The sequence below is a fragment of the Spinacia oleracea genome, chromosome 6 (assembly GCF_020520425.1).
Source record: "Spinacia oleracea cultivar Varoflay chromosome 6, BTI_SOV_V1, whole genome shotgun sequence".
Classification (NCBI taxonomy): domain Eukaryota; kingdom Viridiplantae; phylum Streptophyta; class Magnoliopsida; order Caryophyllales; family Amaranthaceae; genus Spinacia; species Spinacia oleracea.
The window spans coordinates 5,363,643-5,380,990 of NC_079492.1; the positions used below are offsets into that span (position 1 = coordinate 5,363,643).

Below are 17,348 nucleotides of genomic sequence, written 5' to 3' on the forward strand. Positions count from 1 at the left end.
TATTATAATATTATCTTATTCAAGTTTTCTTATGAGAATTATCTTTAATTAACGTAAATGGCCCAAATCACCATTACCAAAATCTTCTTTTTAAAATAATATTTTAATATTTATAATACTCCATCCGTTTCTTTTTGTTTGTTACGTTTGGACTTTTGCACGTTTATTAACGTATAATAACGATTCCTTTTCTTTTTATTTTAAATGCTTTAGATTTTATCATTAATCCTGATTCCATTTTTTCAAAATCTGACATTTATTGTCTCTTTGAATATAGTGTAAATCGGCTTTCACTTTTTATTAAAAAAAAATACTCAAGTAAAACCTCAATCCACTAATCATTAAAACAATCAATAAGATTATTGTTTTATTCATCAAAATGAACCAATAATGGAAAAGCACGCATATTGCTAGTTTAACATACTTGAGAAATTATAAAGAATTAAAATGGCGTATAATTCAAATTAAAATCATATTACACACAACAATAGTAAAAACAACGTGTCTATTATGCTTAAATTTTCTCATAATCTCATTTATTACTATAAATACAATGATTTTCAATCGGTCGGGTCCAAATCGGGTTCGGTCGGGTTTTGACCCATTTCATTTTCGGGGTGCTCGGGTTCGGATAAAATCGGGTTACGGGTCACAAAATCTTGTTCAGGACCCAGTATTTTCGCGTCGGGTTCGGGTCGGTTTTCGGGTCGGGTCGATTTTTTACAGCTCTAATATTATCTCATCCTATAAGTTTTGGTCTAGATATATAATGGTTCTGATCTATAAAAATCAGTTCTGATATGGATATGACCTGATCATATCGTTTCTGATATGGACTTAATTAATGATTTTGATTTGGACATGATGAATTTGAATGTTTTGTTAATGTTTTTTTATTCCTTAAGTAATAGATTTTCATTGCGCCGACAACAACATTATTTTTTATTAAAGCAATAATAGTAAAAAAATATTAAATATAATAAGAATGATATAAATATATGCCAATAATAATAATAATAATAATAATAAATAATAATAATAATAATAATAATAATAATAATAATAATAATAATAATCTGGTCATATCTGATCTGATCTGAACTTATTTTTTCTAATCTGAACTTATTTTTTCTGATCTGGTCTGATCTGGTCTAATCTAATCTGATTAAATCTGAAATAAGGTGAACTAAACATGGCCTAAACCTAAGTTACATTTCACGAAAAAAATCGTTTATTTTTTCTAATTTTTAAAGAAAACAATAAAAAGGTGTTTTACGAATATATTGGGGGTTCTTGTATAGAAGAACACACTTTGCAGAAAAAACAAAGCTCACAACTTGCAAAACAAGGGTTTTCAGGTGAACCCCTTTTCTCAGGTTCATATTTTATCTCTCCAACCCAGCCGCCGATCCACCGGATCTTATTCCGTTCATTTTGTGTTCTTGATTAAAAAACGGGAGCCTTTTAATCTCTCTTTCAATTCACAAACCCAGTTTTTTTTTTTTTAAATTGAAAAATATCAGATTTTTATTCCCATCTATTTTTAATTCTAACCCTTTTTAATTTAATTGTTGCAGGATTTTTGTTAATTGAAGAAATCATGGCTACCGAGGATAACATCGCTGAATTGAAAGAAGAAATTCCTGATGTGGGTATTTCTTTTTATTTTATTTTTCAGTAATTTGCAGCATTTTTGTTCCAATTTAATTTAATTGTTTAGCCTTTTGTGGGTGAAAAAGAATCTGTTTTTTAGGTAATTTAATTTATATGAATTTATTTAGGGTTTGCCAGATTAATTTACATGGTGTTACGGAAAGATTTTATCTTTTTTTTTTCATTAACATTTGTACAAAACCCCTAATCCCCAAAAGACAAGAATTTATCTCAAAGTGGTCGTCCACATCAAATGTTGATGTTTTTTTTGATGGATATATGATGTTGATATGAAGTGTTCAGTGGGTACAAGTTGTAAAAGTTCTCTATGTTTGGTTGTTAGAAAATTTATCAAGTATTTTGTTATCAGAAAACAAATTATATTTTTGTATACAGGGGTAATTAGTTAGTAATGGAATTGGAAATGCCTAAGGACTTTACAGAAAACATGCTCGAGTAGCAACGTAAATGCAATAAAACTAAAATGGTGTCGCCTCGTATGGTTAGCTGTCGAATTTTGAGAATTTAGTATCCCCTGCTCGAGGATATATAAGGGGCAAGGAAAATAGAGGGTTGGGATTATGGGGATCTTGGACGAAGCCGAGGGAGACCGAAGATGATGTGGATGGAAGAAGTTAAGAATGATAGAAGAGAGTGGAGGTAGAGGATCATGGTTGACGATCACATGAGAAAAAATCTTTGTTCGTGTAGCTGACCTCATCATTGGCAATAAGGCTAAGATATTGTTGTTGTTGTAGCATGACGAGCTTGTAGAGAAGATGCTAATGTTGGTGTCATGTAGGAGCCTGGGTTAGAGATATGCAAATTGTGAACTAGTGCGAAAATAACTTATGTAGCGAAGACCTCTAAGCACCTTATGACTTTTTGGTTTTGTATAGTTTGTAGAGGACTTGATTGTCACAATGAAGCTTTTAAGTGATTCACCCTCTGTCCAAAACTTAACATCTACCATCAGTACCATGGAGGTTTGGCCTTTTAATTTAGAAACTTAAAAGAGAGTCACGTAGCTTAGTATTCAATCCCTGCCTTTGAAATGCATCCCCAAAAAGTGCCTTTTGTTTTCGAAGAAATATCAATATTCAAACTTAGATTTTTAAGTTACTTTGTAAACTTACTTGGTAGGAATAGCCTTCTTGCTAGGTGGGAGATCAGTCATTTACTCACTTCCCAAGTTCTCATGTTTGATTGGCTTTGAAGCCTCATTCCCTGTACTTATATCGGTCTCTGATTCGGATAATTTTAGGCTTCTTTTTTAAGTTGGTGGTTTAGCCAAGGAACAAAGATATGAGGTATGATCTTAATGTGTAACAGGTAGGTGGTCTAAAGATACTAATTAGCTCATATGTAAAAAATGTAACCTTGAAGATATCCTGTCCTACTTAACATCTTTCAGGAATGCAGAAGAAGCTCGAAAGATTAAGTTATGACAAGAGGAGGGAGGAAGGTGATGAAACAAGAGAAGGGGTGAGGCTAGGATATGGAGAAATAGATATGAAAATAGTGTAAGAATGATAATGAATGTAACATAGAAGTGTAGTTTGGGGAAATGTTTGTGGGAGAGTTTGGTTGTGGAGTGTCAGGTACTCTCTTGGAAAAACATGGTTTCTGGTATGAACAATTTACTCGTGTTTCTGATTCATGAACACTGTAGCCCATTTTTTGCCATTTGGGTATGGGCGGAATACTACAGCTGGTTCTGCTGTCAACCCTGTCTGTTTCTCATTAATACATCCATTAAACCAGACAACCAAAGGTCCTTAAATGCTCATTAGTCGTATGGATTATTTGTACTTTGGGGTGGTAAACATACAACACCATAAGGCGATAAGGAGTTTCGTATTTGAGGGACCAGAAGCTGTTGATGTGGAAATAGAAGCCGAAATGCATTTTAACTAACCTTAATAATCCCCTTCGATGCATAAAATGCGAGGCAGGACCACTGAATACAAAACCATCCAACGCTACTTGCTTATGAATTTGTGCTGCAATGAGACTGGCTGAGGGTTTAAATATAGGGAAAGCATTGCTCTTATGGGAAATAGTCGATGTGGCTCTTGAATTGTTGTCCACTATGAACGGAGAGAACTTACGGAAGCAAAATCTTAATTGCTTGGAGTGCAAGGCTGTAGATAATATATCTTTGTCTTAAGTCTGAGTTTGCATCAACAGAATGATTAAGGTCTGACCAACTTCTTCATATACATATTCTGAGTTTGCAACATAAATAAAACTAAAACTAAGATGGCACCAACAAATTTTGACCTAAATATATTTTCATCGTAATTTAACCACAGAAATTGGTGGTTAAACTGCATTAAGGTGAGATTTTGATGAAATACCATTTAATGATTAACCTAGCCTATCTAGACTATTAACTTTGACGAAATTTGCTATCTGGTTTGTTTAGGTTAAGGACTAACACCTTGCCTGTTATTACCCAAATGACGGACCCTTCACAAGAACATGTTTATTCTGTTGGGTTGTTATGTAGGGTCGAAACTTTAATTTCTCCGTCTTCTCTGTTGCCAGGATGGAAATTTAACACATCTTTTTTCTTTATTTCTAGATAGTACCATTTGACCCCACTAAGAAGAAAAAGAAGAAGAAGGTTGTCATTCAAGATCCTGCTGATGAATCTGTGGATAAATTGGCTGAGAAAACAGAGAATTTATCAGGTATGTGTTTCTATGCCTTTCTCGTTTAAGTTGTTGCAGTATTTGCCTTTTCTTTTTCTATTTGGGATGCATTGGCTAAATTTTGATTTTATGAGGTACTGAATTTAGCCTCATCATTCTCCAGTTAGCTACTGTAAGTCTGTAACATGGAATGACAAGCATTTGAGTTTTTTCGATTCCCTACCCATAATAGACTTCACTCTTATTATTTTGGGACGTCACATTGTCCCAAGATAAACTTCCTTTTTCTCTCTCCATGCCATCAATCTTTTACTCTCTCTCTCCCAGTACTTCCTATATTCTTTACTCTGTTTTTAATATAAATTTAATCTCCATGCCCAAGTCAAATGTGAATGTCATTATAGGGAATGAAGTCTCCTAGTGTTTTTATTGTACAAGGGATGCTCATTCTAGATGTTTTCTGTTCTTTTTCTGCAGTAAACGATGGAGTTGAAAATTCGTTCGCTGGCTTGAAGAAAAAGAAGAAGAAGCCTGTAAGAATGGGCAAGCTGTTCCATGTTACTTTTAAAACTGCCTTACTCGTTGAATAATTTCTGATGAGGAGGTTTTCTTTGCAGGTCGAAAGTAATCTTTCAGGTGATGATGTTCCTGAGTTTGGGGAAGAGAAGGATGGTAAGACTTTGTGCTCCTACTGTTTACTCGGGCAGAGAACTCTTTTTCTTTTGCTTTTGTTGATACAAATTTATGCTTTTCTAATATGCTGGGGAGCTTTTTAGTAAATTTGTTATTTGTCTCAGACTTCATTGGAGAAGATGAAGAGGGGGAGGGGATAGTCTTGCAAGGAGAACGATCGCTATATCCTTGGGAAGGAAGCGACCGAGATTATACATATGAGGAGGTTTGTTTGATATATTATTGTCTTATTTGCATTGTTGCATACGGAAGTGCTAAATTGCTATCATTTTTTTTCTTGTATGCCATGGGATGTTGGATTAACGCTCAGTAGCCATATATCTAAGTGGATTCATTTAAGAAATTGCTTTGGTGTGCTCAGGCTAATATGGTAGTCAACATATGTGTCATTCGGGATTCTTCTTGAGTTGTTTTTACGTGAATAACGACATTAGCTGTTTACAATTTGAATTGATTTCATTTTCTGAATAATTAGAGGTGCAAGTATTTCATTTCATTCACTAATTTAGAGGTGAAAATATTTTCTTACTAATTTAGAGGTGCAAACGGAAAATTAAAATGCTTTTCTTTGTACCTCCTCCATATCACTATGATTGTAGTAGTTGGAAATCCCGCATAAATAAAAGATGATTAATATGCATCTAACTCATGCCAAAAGAGAACTTACCCCCAAAAAACTGGTGCGATTGATTAATATCGACTAAGCTGCACATGTTAATGTCAGGGATATATACTTCCAACTGTTGAAACTGTAATGCACGAACTAAGACAATCATTTGGTCAAACAGAATAAAGTAATAAACCAAGACAGTTTCTGTGGGACTTGAGTAGCTTTTCTTTTTCTTATCATGGTATATTGTGATTCTGTTGGTTTTGAATAATAAAACTCAAACAAAGACATGATTACTTTAATGGTCAATTTTGGTCCTTTCTGAGATCACTATATCTAGAAGGGATCTTTATATTAGTTCCTCTTCTTTTGCATTGTTGTAAATTTGTAATTACCAACTTCATTGCTACATTTTTTTAATCTTAAAAGAACATACAGGGAGAAGGAAGATGCTGGACCTTCCAGCTGACTGGTTCCTTTCGACTTGCATGATTGTGGATTTATTGTTGTTCTGTAGTTAAGTTGGTGGATCGACGTACTAGAAATGTTTTGTCGGCTTAGATGAAGACAAACATCAAGCCCTTTTGTTTTTGCTCCTTTTCTGAATAACCGGATTTTTATCATCAACCCTGGGAATATCATATATGGCATGTACATTTGCCTGCCTCCTGTCATCCTGTGTATGAGATGGATCTTCAAATTTAAAAAGCAGAATGTTGTTTTCCCTTTGTGAATTTTGTTGCTTATCAGGTACTATTGTATATTGTGTTGAACTTTTAATGGTGTGCAGCTTCTTGGAAGGGTTTTCAACATCCTTCGTGAGAACAACCCAGAACTCGCTGGAGACAGGCGTCGAACAGTTATGAGACCTCCACAAGTGTTGCGTGAAGGCACGAAGAAGACAGTTTTTGTTAACTTCATGGATCTTTGCAAAACGTATGTCTAACACTCACCGTGTTTCTTTGCTTTTTCTCTTGGTTTCTGGCATTAGTCACTGGTATAAATAACTTAAATTCAACCGTAAAACAAAATTACATGAAGGACCGCTATGAATTACCTGTCTTCTGAACTATATAGATCTCTATCTTTTGCTGATGTCTAGATTATCTCAAGCTCTTAGTTTTTCGCTGTTTTTCGATTTTTTTTCACCTTTGAATTCTTTGAAGGATACCTTTTGTCTTCCTTTTGGGTGAAGGGTGGCTGCGTGGGGTAGGGTAAAACTAGTTTCTTTTGTAATGTAGCTGAGTATGTAATGTCTTAGGCATGAATGTGGTCAGTTTATGCTGTGTTGACCTTTTCTTTGTAATCTGGTTAATTCTTCTACAGACTTATATCCTGCAAAGGAGAATGATACCTGATATTGATTATCCTGTGTATATTTGTTCTTTTTCAGTATGCATAGGCAACCAGAACATGTCATGACCTTTTTACTAGCAGAAATGGGAACAAGTGGATCTCTAGATGGACAGCAGAGACTGGTGGTGAAAGGACGATTTGCTCCAAAGAATTTTGAAGGGATATTGAGGAGATATGTTAGTAAGTACCTGCATTCAATTATCACCTTGAAGTCAGTTTTCTTATCATATTCTGTAATTTGTCAAACAATCTGGATAAGAAAGTAAGCAACTTATGGTATAATAATTGTATTGGTGATAAATTGTTGTTGCTTTGTTATCTGCAGCCTGCTTCACTCATGATGTACACATTTGTGCTTTTAACCCGGTTGCATGTAGAACTACATACAACTGGGTGTACCTTCTAATTTGTGTTTAAATCCTATAGTTGTGCCGCCCTCTTTTGTGCTTTCTCGAGTTGATGAAAATGAAGAAGTTTCTATTTATTCCCAGTTCTTCTAACCTACTGCTGCCTTACTGCAGATGAGTATGTTATTTGCAATGGTTGTAAGAGTTCAGACACCATACTGTCAAAGGAAAACCGACTCTTCTTTCTCAGATGTGAACAGGTCAGTTGTTTGTTGAAAAATGCTCTGTTTTTCTTTAGGTGTCCTCTTTTTAAGCTTTGACATGATATTTTGATATTCGAGTCTCTGTTGCGATATAACATTACATGTGCATGAGCAACCAATGTTTTTCATCCAGGCCTTCCATGTTGTTTTACCTTTCTAGCCTTACCTTTTTGTTTTCTTTCGAAATACTTTTTTGCTCAAAAAATAGTTCTTGTTAAAAGTTCTGTGTAATAGGCTTATGATGACTAGTTTATCATTGAGCACTTTTCAATATGTGCACATGAAATAACTTTTATCCGAGTTCTGAGGCCTTATCCCAGCTTTTGTGTTTACTTGAAACATCATTTTAGCATAAGTTCAACTCCGTTTTGTGGGGCATACTTATATGTAAGAAATAAATACTTGTAAGCAAAACTTGTACGGCAGATCAGTGATATTTAAGTATAGGGTTGTTCTCATTTACCTTAATTGATAAATTCGGCTATTTATACTACGAGCGAGGCATCATTATGCTTTCTTATTCTCTGCCTATATGCTATAGTCCTATAGAGAGATCACAAAAAACTTTCAACCTATGACTATTTATTGAAATAAAACAACTGTCAACTGTGATGATTTTCAAGATCTTTACAAAGAGTTTAGGTCTCATTTGGAAAAAAAACGGTGTTTTCCTTGCATTGGCCGATGATGATTTAAAATTTTGCCTACATTGTCTGACAAATTACATGATAATGAATATGCAGTTCTGAGGCCTTTTCCTGGGTGATTCTAAATCAATAACGGTTATTGATGAATAGTACAAATCACATGGCAAAATCGTAAATAAATAGACTTTCAAGATATACATTTAACTTCAATTTTTATTCATTTAAGCTTACATTTTATTTTTTCAACTTCAAATTTTATTATGTTACCCTCATATTCTATTCATTTAATTCACTTTTTTCGTTTCTTTTTTTATTTCCACACTTTTTTTAGTTTTTCTATCAGTTTATTTACGAAAATGCCATTTTATTTGCACTATATATTCTGAAATACGTGCTCTGTTTGAAGTCTGCATTTTCGCGGATAATTAGCTCTATTTCCCCCCACGCGGGCTTTGCTTAATTAAATAGTGTTTACATTTTGCAGTGTGGTTCTGGACGGTCAGTTGCACCGATCAAAGCTGGATTTGTTGCTCGTGTTGGACGAAGGAACCAAGGATCTTGAGGAAACTGAAAATCATTTTTGTTATTTGTTTGCAAAATCAATTTTGTTTTTGTTTTTCCTCCGGGTTGAGAAAGAAGAAAAACGAACCGAAAAATGGTTGGATTTGAGTCATTTGACGTTATCAGTGTCACAGGGATAAATATGATATTTTGTTTCCGGATTTTGTTTACAATGTTCTATGGATTTCTGTTTGATGATTCGTAATAATTCCGAGTTTTTGGAATACTTATTAGATCATAAATGTGTCAAGGATCCAATTCATATAGGTCAAAAGTGGTTTTAAACTTGAATCCTTATATTTTGCAACCAGTAGTTGGTAAAAGGCACGGAATAATCTCGGTTCATCGGCTAAAATGTGCCACCCGGAGACTCGTAGGCATATGGGAAGCGTTCGCACTTCAAATGTTTCCGGTTTCAGAAAATGTCCAAATTTGCTGAAATTATTATACACGACAAATTGATCGAATTTGGAGGGTTTGAGTCCCGGTATTGGAATCTCCTTAAATTTTCGGGAATGTTTCCCATTGTTTTATTACAAACTTCTAAATAAAGGATCTAACTTATTGGTCCCTTAAAGCTTCGGAATAACAGGTTATTTCAACGCGTGTTTTTGAGAAAATCATCTAAAGTGCCCTTTTAAAGGCTTAAGGAGATAGTTTTGAACTTTTAATCACCTAATATGTCCCCCATGTCAAAATTTAGAAGATTATTCCGGAATTTTTTGGGGAATGTTCCTCATGGTCATATAACAAAGTCCAGTTTTAAAAAACAAACTTATTGGTCCCTTAAAATTCCAGGATGACTTTTATTTGAGAACACGCGTTTTTAAGAAAGTCATATAAAATGTCATTTAGAAGGCCGAGAAGATGGGTCTAAACACCCAATATCCCTCCGGAACCCATGGGGTATATGATAAGCGCTTAGACCCGGCCTCTGGCGTTCCTGGTTTCCTAAAATGTCCAAATTTGCTGGGGACCTAGGGTATAAGGGAAGCATCTGGACCTCTAATCTTCCGGGGTTCTAAAATGTTCAAAAATGAAGTCATACACCGTTTTTCACACAAGTTACTTCCTTTGTTTTCTCTCCTTAATGCAAGCACTAAGCGTGTAAACAACTAAACATCCTAAATCTTCGATTTTTTCATTCCGAAAACATAACTTTAACGAGTCAACTCCCTAGTTACTTACTTTGCTTTCTTTCCTTAATACAAGCACTAAGCGTGTAAACATCCTAAATCTTTGCTTTTTTCATTCCAACAATATAACTTTAGCGAGTCAACTCCCTAGTTATTTTGCTTTCTTTCCTTAATACAAGCACTAAGCGTGTAAACATCCTAAATCTTCGTTTTTTTCATTCCAAAAACAGAGTTTTAACGAGTCAACTTCTTAATGCTTCGCACTATATGATTACACTACTTATGTTTCGTTTTATGGAGGTAAAATTTTTGAAGCTACTAGAAAGGTTTATGTCGAAGCGAATTTGGGTCTATGATTCTTACTTTGTTGTCTATGTTAGCCGACCCCAAATCATTTTGGGACTAAGACATTGTTGTTGTTGTTGTTGTTGTTGTTGTTGTTGTTGTTGTTGTTGTTGTTGTTGTTGTTGTTGTTGTTGTTGATTCTTACTTTGTTGGAAAATCATGAACATGTTCTAAGAAGTTGAGCAACCATGCATACATAAGCCTTCTACGTTACGATTTTGAAACGCATTATGAGTTTATTACTCTTTGAGAGTTGTAATTTGATTTACTCACTCTAATAAGTTAGAGTTCTTGGTGAATTTCTAGATGATCGTCGTCCGTGAGTTTCTTGCCTCTATTAGAGAAAAAATAATAATTTCAGATTAAATTGTTTGTCGATTTCATTACTTTTCTTGTCGTCAAATATTTTCCTCAATCGCTAATAAACCTGATGTGGGCTTGAATATCTCCACCACAAAGCCCAAAGAGGATACAACGATCAATACCGGCCAGCTGGGCCCAAACTTAGAAAGAAGGCCCAAACCTTGGTACCCAAACGAAATAAGAACAGAACCCCATTTTGGAAGGCCCATCCTCTCTGAGAAGGCAGGTCCAAATGGTAAAAGGCTCATCATTGCGGGACGAATGCCACGTGTCCTAAATCCCCAAGGGGCACACACCCCACAGCTAGAGTTGAGGGCACAGTCCCCAAGAAACCCTAACACTATAAATAGCTCAGATCCCAAGGTAAAAGGACATTCAATTCATTCCCACCAACAAAAACTTATCTTTGCTCTGCCTTCTCTCTACAAATTACTTATCTCTCTAGCTTATACTTACTTAAGCATCGGAGGGAATATTCCTACGGGAATATTCTTATTTTGCAGGTTGCCAGAAGTTCGTGCCAGGTCATACTTGATACCTCCGAGGAACGCGTGCCACGTCAGCACCGTAAAAGATCCCACAACATTTGGCGCCGTCTGTGGGGAGATACGGTGTCATGGCTGAACTTCAAACTGACTGCGAACCAAGGGCAAAACAGAACTCCCAGCCAGAGAAGGGGTGTCTAAAGATGGGTCCAACACTCATTGTGACGCGGCAGCTAGCCGGCCTGCTGCCGCCATTTCCGTGCGGCACTTATTGGATGGTTCTCACGAAGTCAATCCTAAGCACGATAATGGCAGGATGGTAGAGTTTTTGTCAGAAGATCCCGACTCACCTATGAAGAGAAGCACCCTGGAGGAAGAGAGTCGGCATGTCAAAGAGGAACGTCCAGGAAGATGGACGAAGCGAACTTTACAGAAGAAAAATGAGGCCCATGGCCATTACTCTCTAGAGGCTCCTAGAAGACAGCATGAGAGCGTCACCCGAAGGAAGAATGGCCGCGGCTCCGAGGGAAAAAGAGGGCGAAAAAAGTCGTCCTCTAGGGGTCCCTTTATGTTCAACACGGCTCTTGAAAACATCCTCCTTGCTGAAGGACCGAGTCTGGGAATAGAACCGTCTCCCCGACGATTGACCACCTCCTGCCAACAAGCCCCTTTCTGTGCTTTCCAAAACGACGAAGGACATGACACCCAAAGTTGTCGGATGTTGAGGAAGATATTAACTGATCGCGCGGCTGAAAGACACCTCCGCCAGTACGTCCATTTAGAGGACGCGCACAAAGAAGTAAGCCCCACCTCTAAGTATTCAAACGAAAGAGTTATGGTAATATCAGGGGGAATAGCTGTAGGAGAACCATGTAAGGAAGGACGGCAAAAAGGTCCATATCATCTTCGCCCAGCACAGAAGAATCTACCCTCTGTAGAAATTTTTAAAGACGATTACAGAAGGGCGGCAGCGCCATATGATGATGACCCTCTGGTTATAGAGATTAAGGTGGCTAATCTCAAGGTGAAGAGAGTACTGGTGGACACGGGGAGCTCGTCCGACATAATCAGTCTGCAATGTCTGCGGAAATTAAGACACAATCCTGAAAACATAGAAAAAGTGTACGGGCCCTTGGTAGGATTCGGAGGGAGCATCGTTCGTCCAATCGGCTCCATTTTGCTCCCAGCCTCTGTTGGAGTTCCCCAGTGACCAAAGAAGTTGTCATCAGGTTTATAATTGTAGCAAACCTCACCACATTCAACATCATACTTGGCCGTCCAACGCTCAACGACCTAAAAGCTGTGATCGTTCCTCATTTACTACTGGTCAAATTTGTCGGAAGTAACGGACGCGTTGGGTCTCTCTATGGAAATCAACAGTTGGCCAGGGATTGTTACTTATCGACATTGGAGCCAACGGCCTGGGGAGCCTCTCCGAAGGGGAAAGAGCAAGCTAAACCTCTGGCAAGCCGTCGTAAAACCCGGGAGACACCAACGGAGCACAATATAGAAAGACGACCTGAGCCAGTGGGAGCACACTATGCTATAATTCTGGACTTAGCAGACCCGTCTCGAACGGTCCTCATTGGGGTCCACCCTGACGACCCCATGTCAGCAGCATTAGTACAACTGCTCCGAGAATACAAGGAAATTTTTGCCTTCACGGTAGAGGAGATGCCAGGCATAGACCCGGCGGTGGCCATGCATAAGCTAAATGTGGACAACGCTGTAAAGCCAGTACGACAAAAGAAGAGGAATCATGGAGAAGCAAGAAATTTGGCCGCCGCTGCCGAAGTTAAGAAACTAATGGATGCAGGCTTCATACGTCCGTTTCAGTACCCAGACTGGGTAGCTAACGTAGTCCTGGTACCCAAGCCCAATGGGACATGGAGGATGTGTGTTGATTACACCGATCTCAATAAAGCTTGCCCTAAGGACAGTTTCCCACTGCCAAAGATAGACCGACTCGTTGACACAACGGCCGGACATGCCATGATGAGCTTCATGGACGCCTACTCCGGATTTCACCAGATCCCATTGTGGCCCGAAGATCAGGAGAAGACATCATTCGTCACTGAACAAGGATTGTACTGCTACAAAGTAATGCCGTTCGGTTTAAAAAATGCCCCCGCCACCTTCCAACGGTTGGTGAACACGGTTTTCGCAAAGCAGCTGGGGAGGAATATAGAAGCCTATATCGACGACATGATTGTAAAAAGCAAACAGAAGATGGATCACCTCGACGATTTGAGAGAAACCTTTGAGACCCTCAGGACATACCAGATGAGACTCAATCCCAAGAAGTGCATATTTGGGGTATCCTCTGGCAAGTTCCTTGGCTTCTAGATTGACGAAAGGGGCATTGAAGCAAATCCGGACAAGGTGCAGGCAGTCATCAATATGACGTCGCCAAGGACGGTCAAAGATGTGCAACGCCTAACTGGATGTCTTGCCGCCTTGGGACGATTTTTATCTAGAGCTGGAGACAAGTGTCATTACTTCTTCAGTACCATCAAAAAGGGCACCCAGTTAGAGTGGACGTCGCAAGCTGAGGCTGCCTTCCTTCGCCTAAAAGAACACCTGCATACTTTTCCACGACTGGTCAGCCCTCTCTTAGGGGAAGTTTTGTATCTGTACCTTGCCATCTCAAGGTACGCACTAAGTGCCGTCTTGCTTACAGAGAGGGATGGGACGCAGCTACCTGTCTACTTTGTCAGTCACATGCTGCAGAATGTTGAACTCAAATATCCAACAGTCGAAAAGTTTGGCTTCGCTCTGTTCTTGGCTAGTAAGAAGCTTCGTCCATATTTTCTGGCTCATCGACTGGTAGTATACACGGATCAACCACTAAAGCGGCCTTTCACCAATCTTGAAGTGTCCGGAAGAATGCTCAACTAGGCAATTAAGCTTAACGCGTTTGATATCTCGTATGAACCGCGGAAGGCAATAAAGGGACAGGCATTTGCTGACTTCATTGCGGAACTGACCAAGCCACCCTATTTGAAGAATGAGAAAACCCAGTGGATAGTTCATGTGGACGGCTCTGCCACTCAGAACGGGTCAGGAGCCGGCATTATCTGCGAATCACCAGAAGGGGATATCTATGAATATGCAATGCGGTTTAACTTTCAGGCGTCAAACAACGAAGCTGAATACGAAGCCCTGATATGTGGAATTCAGATGAGCAAAGTGAAGGAAATAATGCCCTTGGTCCAAGTATGCATTCTATGTAAAGTCTAATAAATGCGGTTCAGTATTAATTAACAAGTTAATAATTCAGTGAGATCAAGTGAGCTGAATGCCTAGCTAGAGGCCGCTTCAGTTCAAGTGGAATTAATGATATTAATCCACAGCTTACTCTTGACTGAACCCGTAGGGTCACACAAATAGTACGTAAACGGATCAAGTATTTAATGGCATTAGATACTCCATCTATGGATATTCGGAATCGACGGATCTTGGTTTCAGTGGGAGCTGAGATCGTCACAGGCAAGAAATGAATACTCCGGAAACGATGATATTGCCGGAAACGGAAATATGGATCGTATCGGAAATATAAATATTATCCAAGTCGTAGATGTTGCCGGAAACGGAAACATGGTACGTATCGGAAAATATTATCGGAAATGGAAATATTACCAGAATCGGAAATATTGCCGGAAACGGAAATATTGTCAGAATCGGAAATATTATCGGAATCGGAAAATAATTCCGGAAACGGAAATATTAAATATTTGTTTGAAACGGAAATTGATTCCGGAATCGGAAATATTAAATATTGTTCGTATCGGAAATGAATTCCGGAACCGGGAATTTAATCGGAATCGTATCGTACGAATTAGCATCGGACGAGGCCTGCCGGACGAAGGCCCAGCACGAAGTTGGGCCATCGCCCAGCAAGCCAAACGCGCGCCCAGCCAAACGCGCGCCCAGCCAAGGCAGCGCCCAGGCCCACCGCAAGGCAGGCCCAGCGCGCGCCAAGGCCATGGCCTCGCTGCGTGGGCTGCTGCTCGCACGCACACGCATGGGCGGCCCATCGTGGCTGCCGTGTGTGTGTGAGTTTGTGTTCATGCACGATTCCTAAAACTATTAGAATTAGTATATGATTAAAATCCTATTCCTAAAAGGATAAATTAATTAATTAGAGTTCTTATAGGATTCTAAGTTTAATAAATTCGTATCCTACTAGGATTCCAATTCCCTTTCCATAACTCTATAAATACGTGCCTAGGGTCACATATTTTCAGAGATTAATTCAAGTATTCAAAGTGAGTTTTGAGAGAAAAATTCAGCCATAATTCTTACCTAAGAGTGCCGAAAATTCTAGTACCTTAAGGGCGATTCTAGTTGGTCAATCTTAAGGCGGATCCGGACGTGCTGTGGACTATCTACGGAGGGACGACACTTGGAGTCCTAAAGACTTGTTCTTGTTCGGTTCGGGCGCAGCTAGGGAAGGCACGCAACAAAAGTATGCATCTAAATTATGCTATATGATTATGTGTAAATAATATGTATTCCTGGCTTAATGGTTGTTTCCGCATGATTTATGTATTATCATATGTATCATAACCTAACAGTGGTATCACGAGCCCCTTATTATTTTCATAATCTAAATTGCATAAACATGGTTAAATATTACAAATTTGCATGAATTAAAAGGGGTGATTAATTTTCGTAATTGTTAATTAATTGCAAATTGCGTTTATTTAATTATACGTACGCAGTTTTTCGGCAGTTTCTTCGTTACTCAACCAAATCGAGTGATTTTTGTGTCAATTCCGCATGTAAAAGGCATTCTAAAATTTTGACAAAAATAGTATCTTTCTGCCGAACCCAGAATTCTCAAATTCGAAGCCTAACTATGACTTTTCGAAGGTTTTAGTTTTTCGAATGCAAAATTTCGTAAATTTAAGATGTTAAATTAAATATTTGCGATTCTTGTTGATAAATCTTGAATTTTTGATTGACCTACTGTATATGTTTAACAAGTTTGAATGCCTAGCCTTGTTAATTATGCAATCTAATTTGTAATTATGATTAATTTGTTGAAAATTAGAATAATTTAGAATTAATTTGATTTTCATAATTAATTATAATTTAATTAGAAACCTATGATTAAAAACCACCATAAAAATTGTAAATTTATGATAAATTTTAAATTTTTATGACCTAGACTTGAATCCAAGACAATCGGAAATCAATTGAATAATAAATTTTCGATTTTTCGCCCTAAAATTATGAAATTAATATTATTTATTAATTTGTCATTAATTTTAAATATAAATTTTAAATTTTTATGCGATTCGTTCATATAACTTGCACGCACAAAGCAATGGACGCTTCGTGTTACCCTTAAGGGGTGTTGTATAGTGCGGGCATGCGACGACGAGCAAGGGAGCTCGTCGCCCGTGCGGCACGAATGCAATGAGCAAGGCATGGTGCACGAGCACAAGGCAGCAGCCCTGCCTTGTGTCGTGGGCCACGAGCTATGGACGAATGGGCATGGGCGAAAGGCAAGCCAAGGCAGTTGCGTGTGGGCAGCAAGCGAGCTGCACCACGACGCGCACTGCCTCGCGCAAGAGCGCGCAGCGAGCGCTGCGCCCAGCGATTGATCGCGCGCAATTGATCGCGCGCACAGCGAGCAATGGCTCGCGCGCACAGCGAGCGATGGAGCGCGCACAGCGAGCGATGGCTCGCGTGCGTCGAGCGCTGGCGCGCGCGCAGCAAGCACCACAGCGTGCGATGGCTTGCGATGGAGATGCAGCAGCTATGCGACGAGTGCATGGGCTGCGCGCACATGGCCAGCGATGGCTGTGTGCGTGCGGCCCATGGGCGTGCAATGCGTAGGGTGTTTGCGTCGCGATTAGATCGTTTTGAATGTTTAATTTGAAATTTTTCAGTTTACGTAATTTTAATTAATTTTAAAATTAATAATTTAAATTATTTTCTTGGATTTTAATTTTGAATATTGTAATTATAATAAATTTTATTTATTCTAATTATTTTACTAAAATTAAAATCATGAATTAATACAACTGAAATTAAATTAAACTTTTGGATTCAATTATAAATTTATATGAGCTTTAAATTTTAATTAAATTTGTATGTTTCCGGTTAGACTAGAAATACATTTTTATGTTTAAAATTAGTAAAGCATATGAATTTATTGGTTTAAGTGGGAGCCCTTTTAGTCATAAAACTCTTGATTAGGTCTACAAATCCTTAAGGTTAA

At 38.2% G+C, this 17,348-nt stretch overlaps 1 protein-coding gene and 1 non-coding gene across 3 annotated transcripts; both read left to right on the forward strand.

Annotated features, from left to right (window-relative positions):
• The first annotated feature begins 1,269 nt into the window (after nt 1-1,269).
• On the forward strand, nt 1,270-9,013 carry LOC110777762 (eukaryotic translation initiation factor 2 subunit beta). 2 transcript variants are annotated; one of them, XM_021982348.2, is made up of 10 exons: nt 1,270-1,358; nt 1,578-1,648; nt 4,241-4,349; nt 4,788-4,843; nt 4,928-4,982; nt 5,108-5,208; nt 6,404-6,549; nt 7,007-7,149; nt 7,491-7,576; nt 8,711-9,013. In XM_021982348.2, the coding sequence occupies exons 2-10, from the start codon at nt 1,601-1,603 to the stop codon at nt 8,786-8,788; spliced, it is 822 nt and encodes a 273-aa protein (XP_021838040.1). In that variant the 5' UTR covers nt 1,270-1,358; nt 1,578-1,600; the 3' UTR covers nt 8,789-9,013. The 2 variants fall into 2 exon arrangements, with proteins under 2 accessions (XP_021838040.1, XP_021838041.1); XM_021982349.2 differs by having other exon boundaries at nt 1,352-1,376.
• LOC130464702 (small nucleolar RNA SNORD34) lies at nt 8,256-8,335 on the forward strand. The gene has a single exon (XR_008925057.1). It is a non-coding gene; the product is annotated as a small nucleolar RNA SNORD34 (small nucleolar RNA).
• Nucleotides 9,014-17,348: the final 8,335 nt, after the last annotated feature.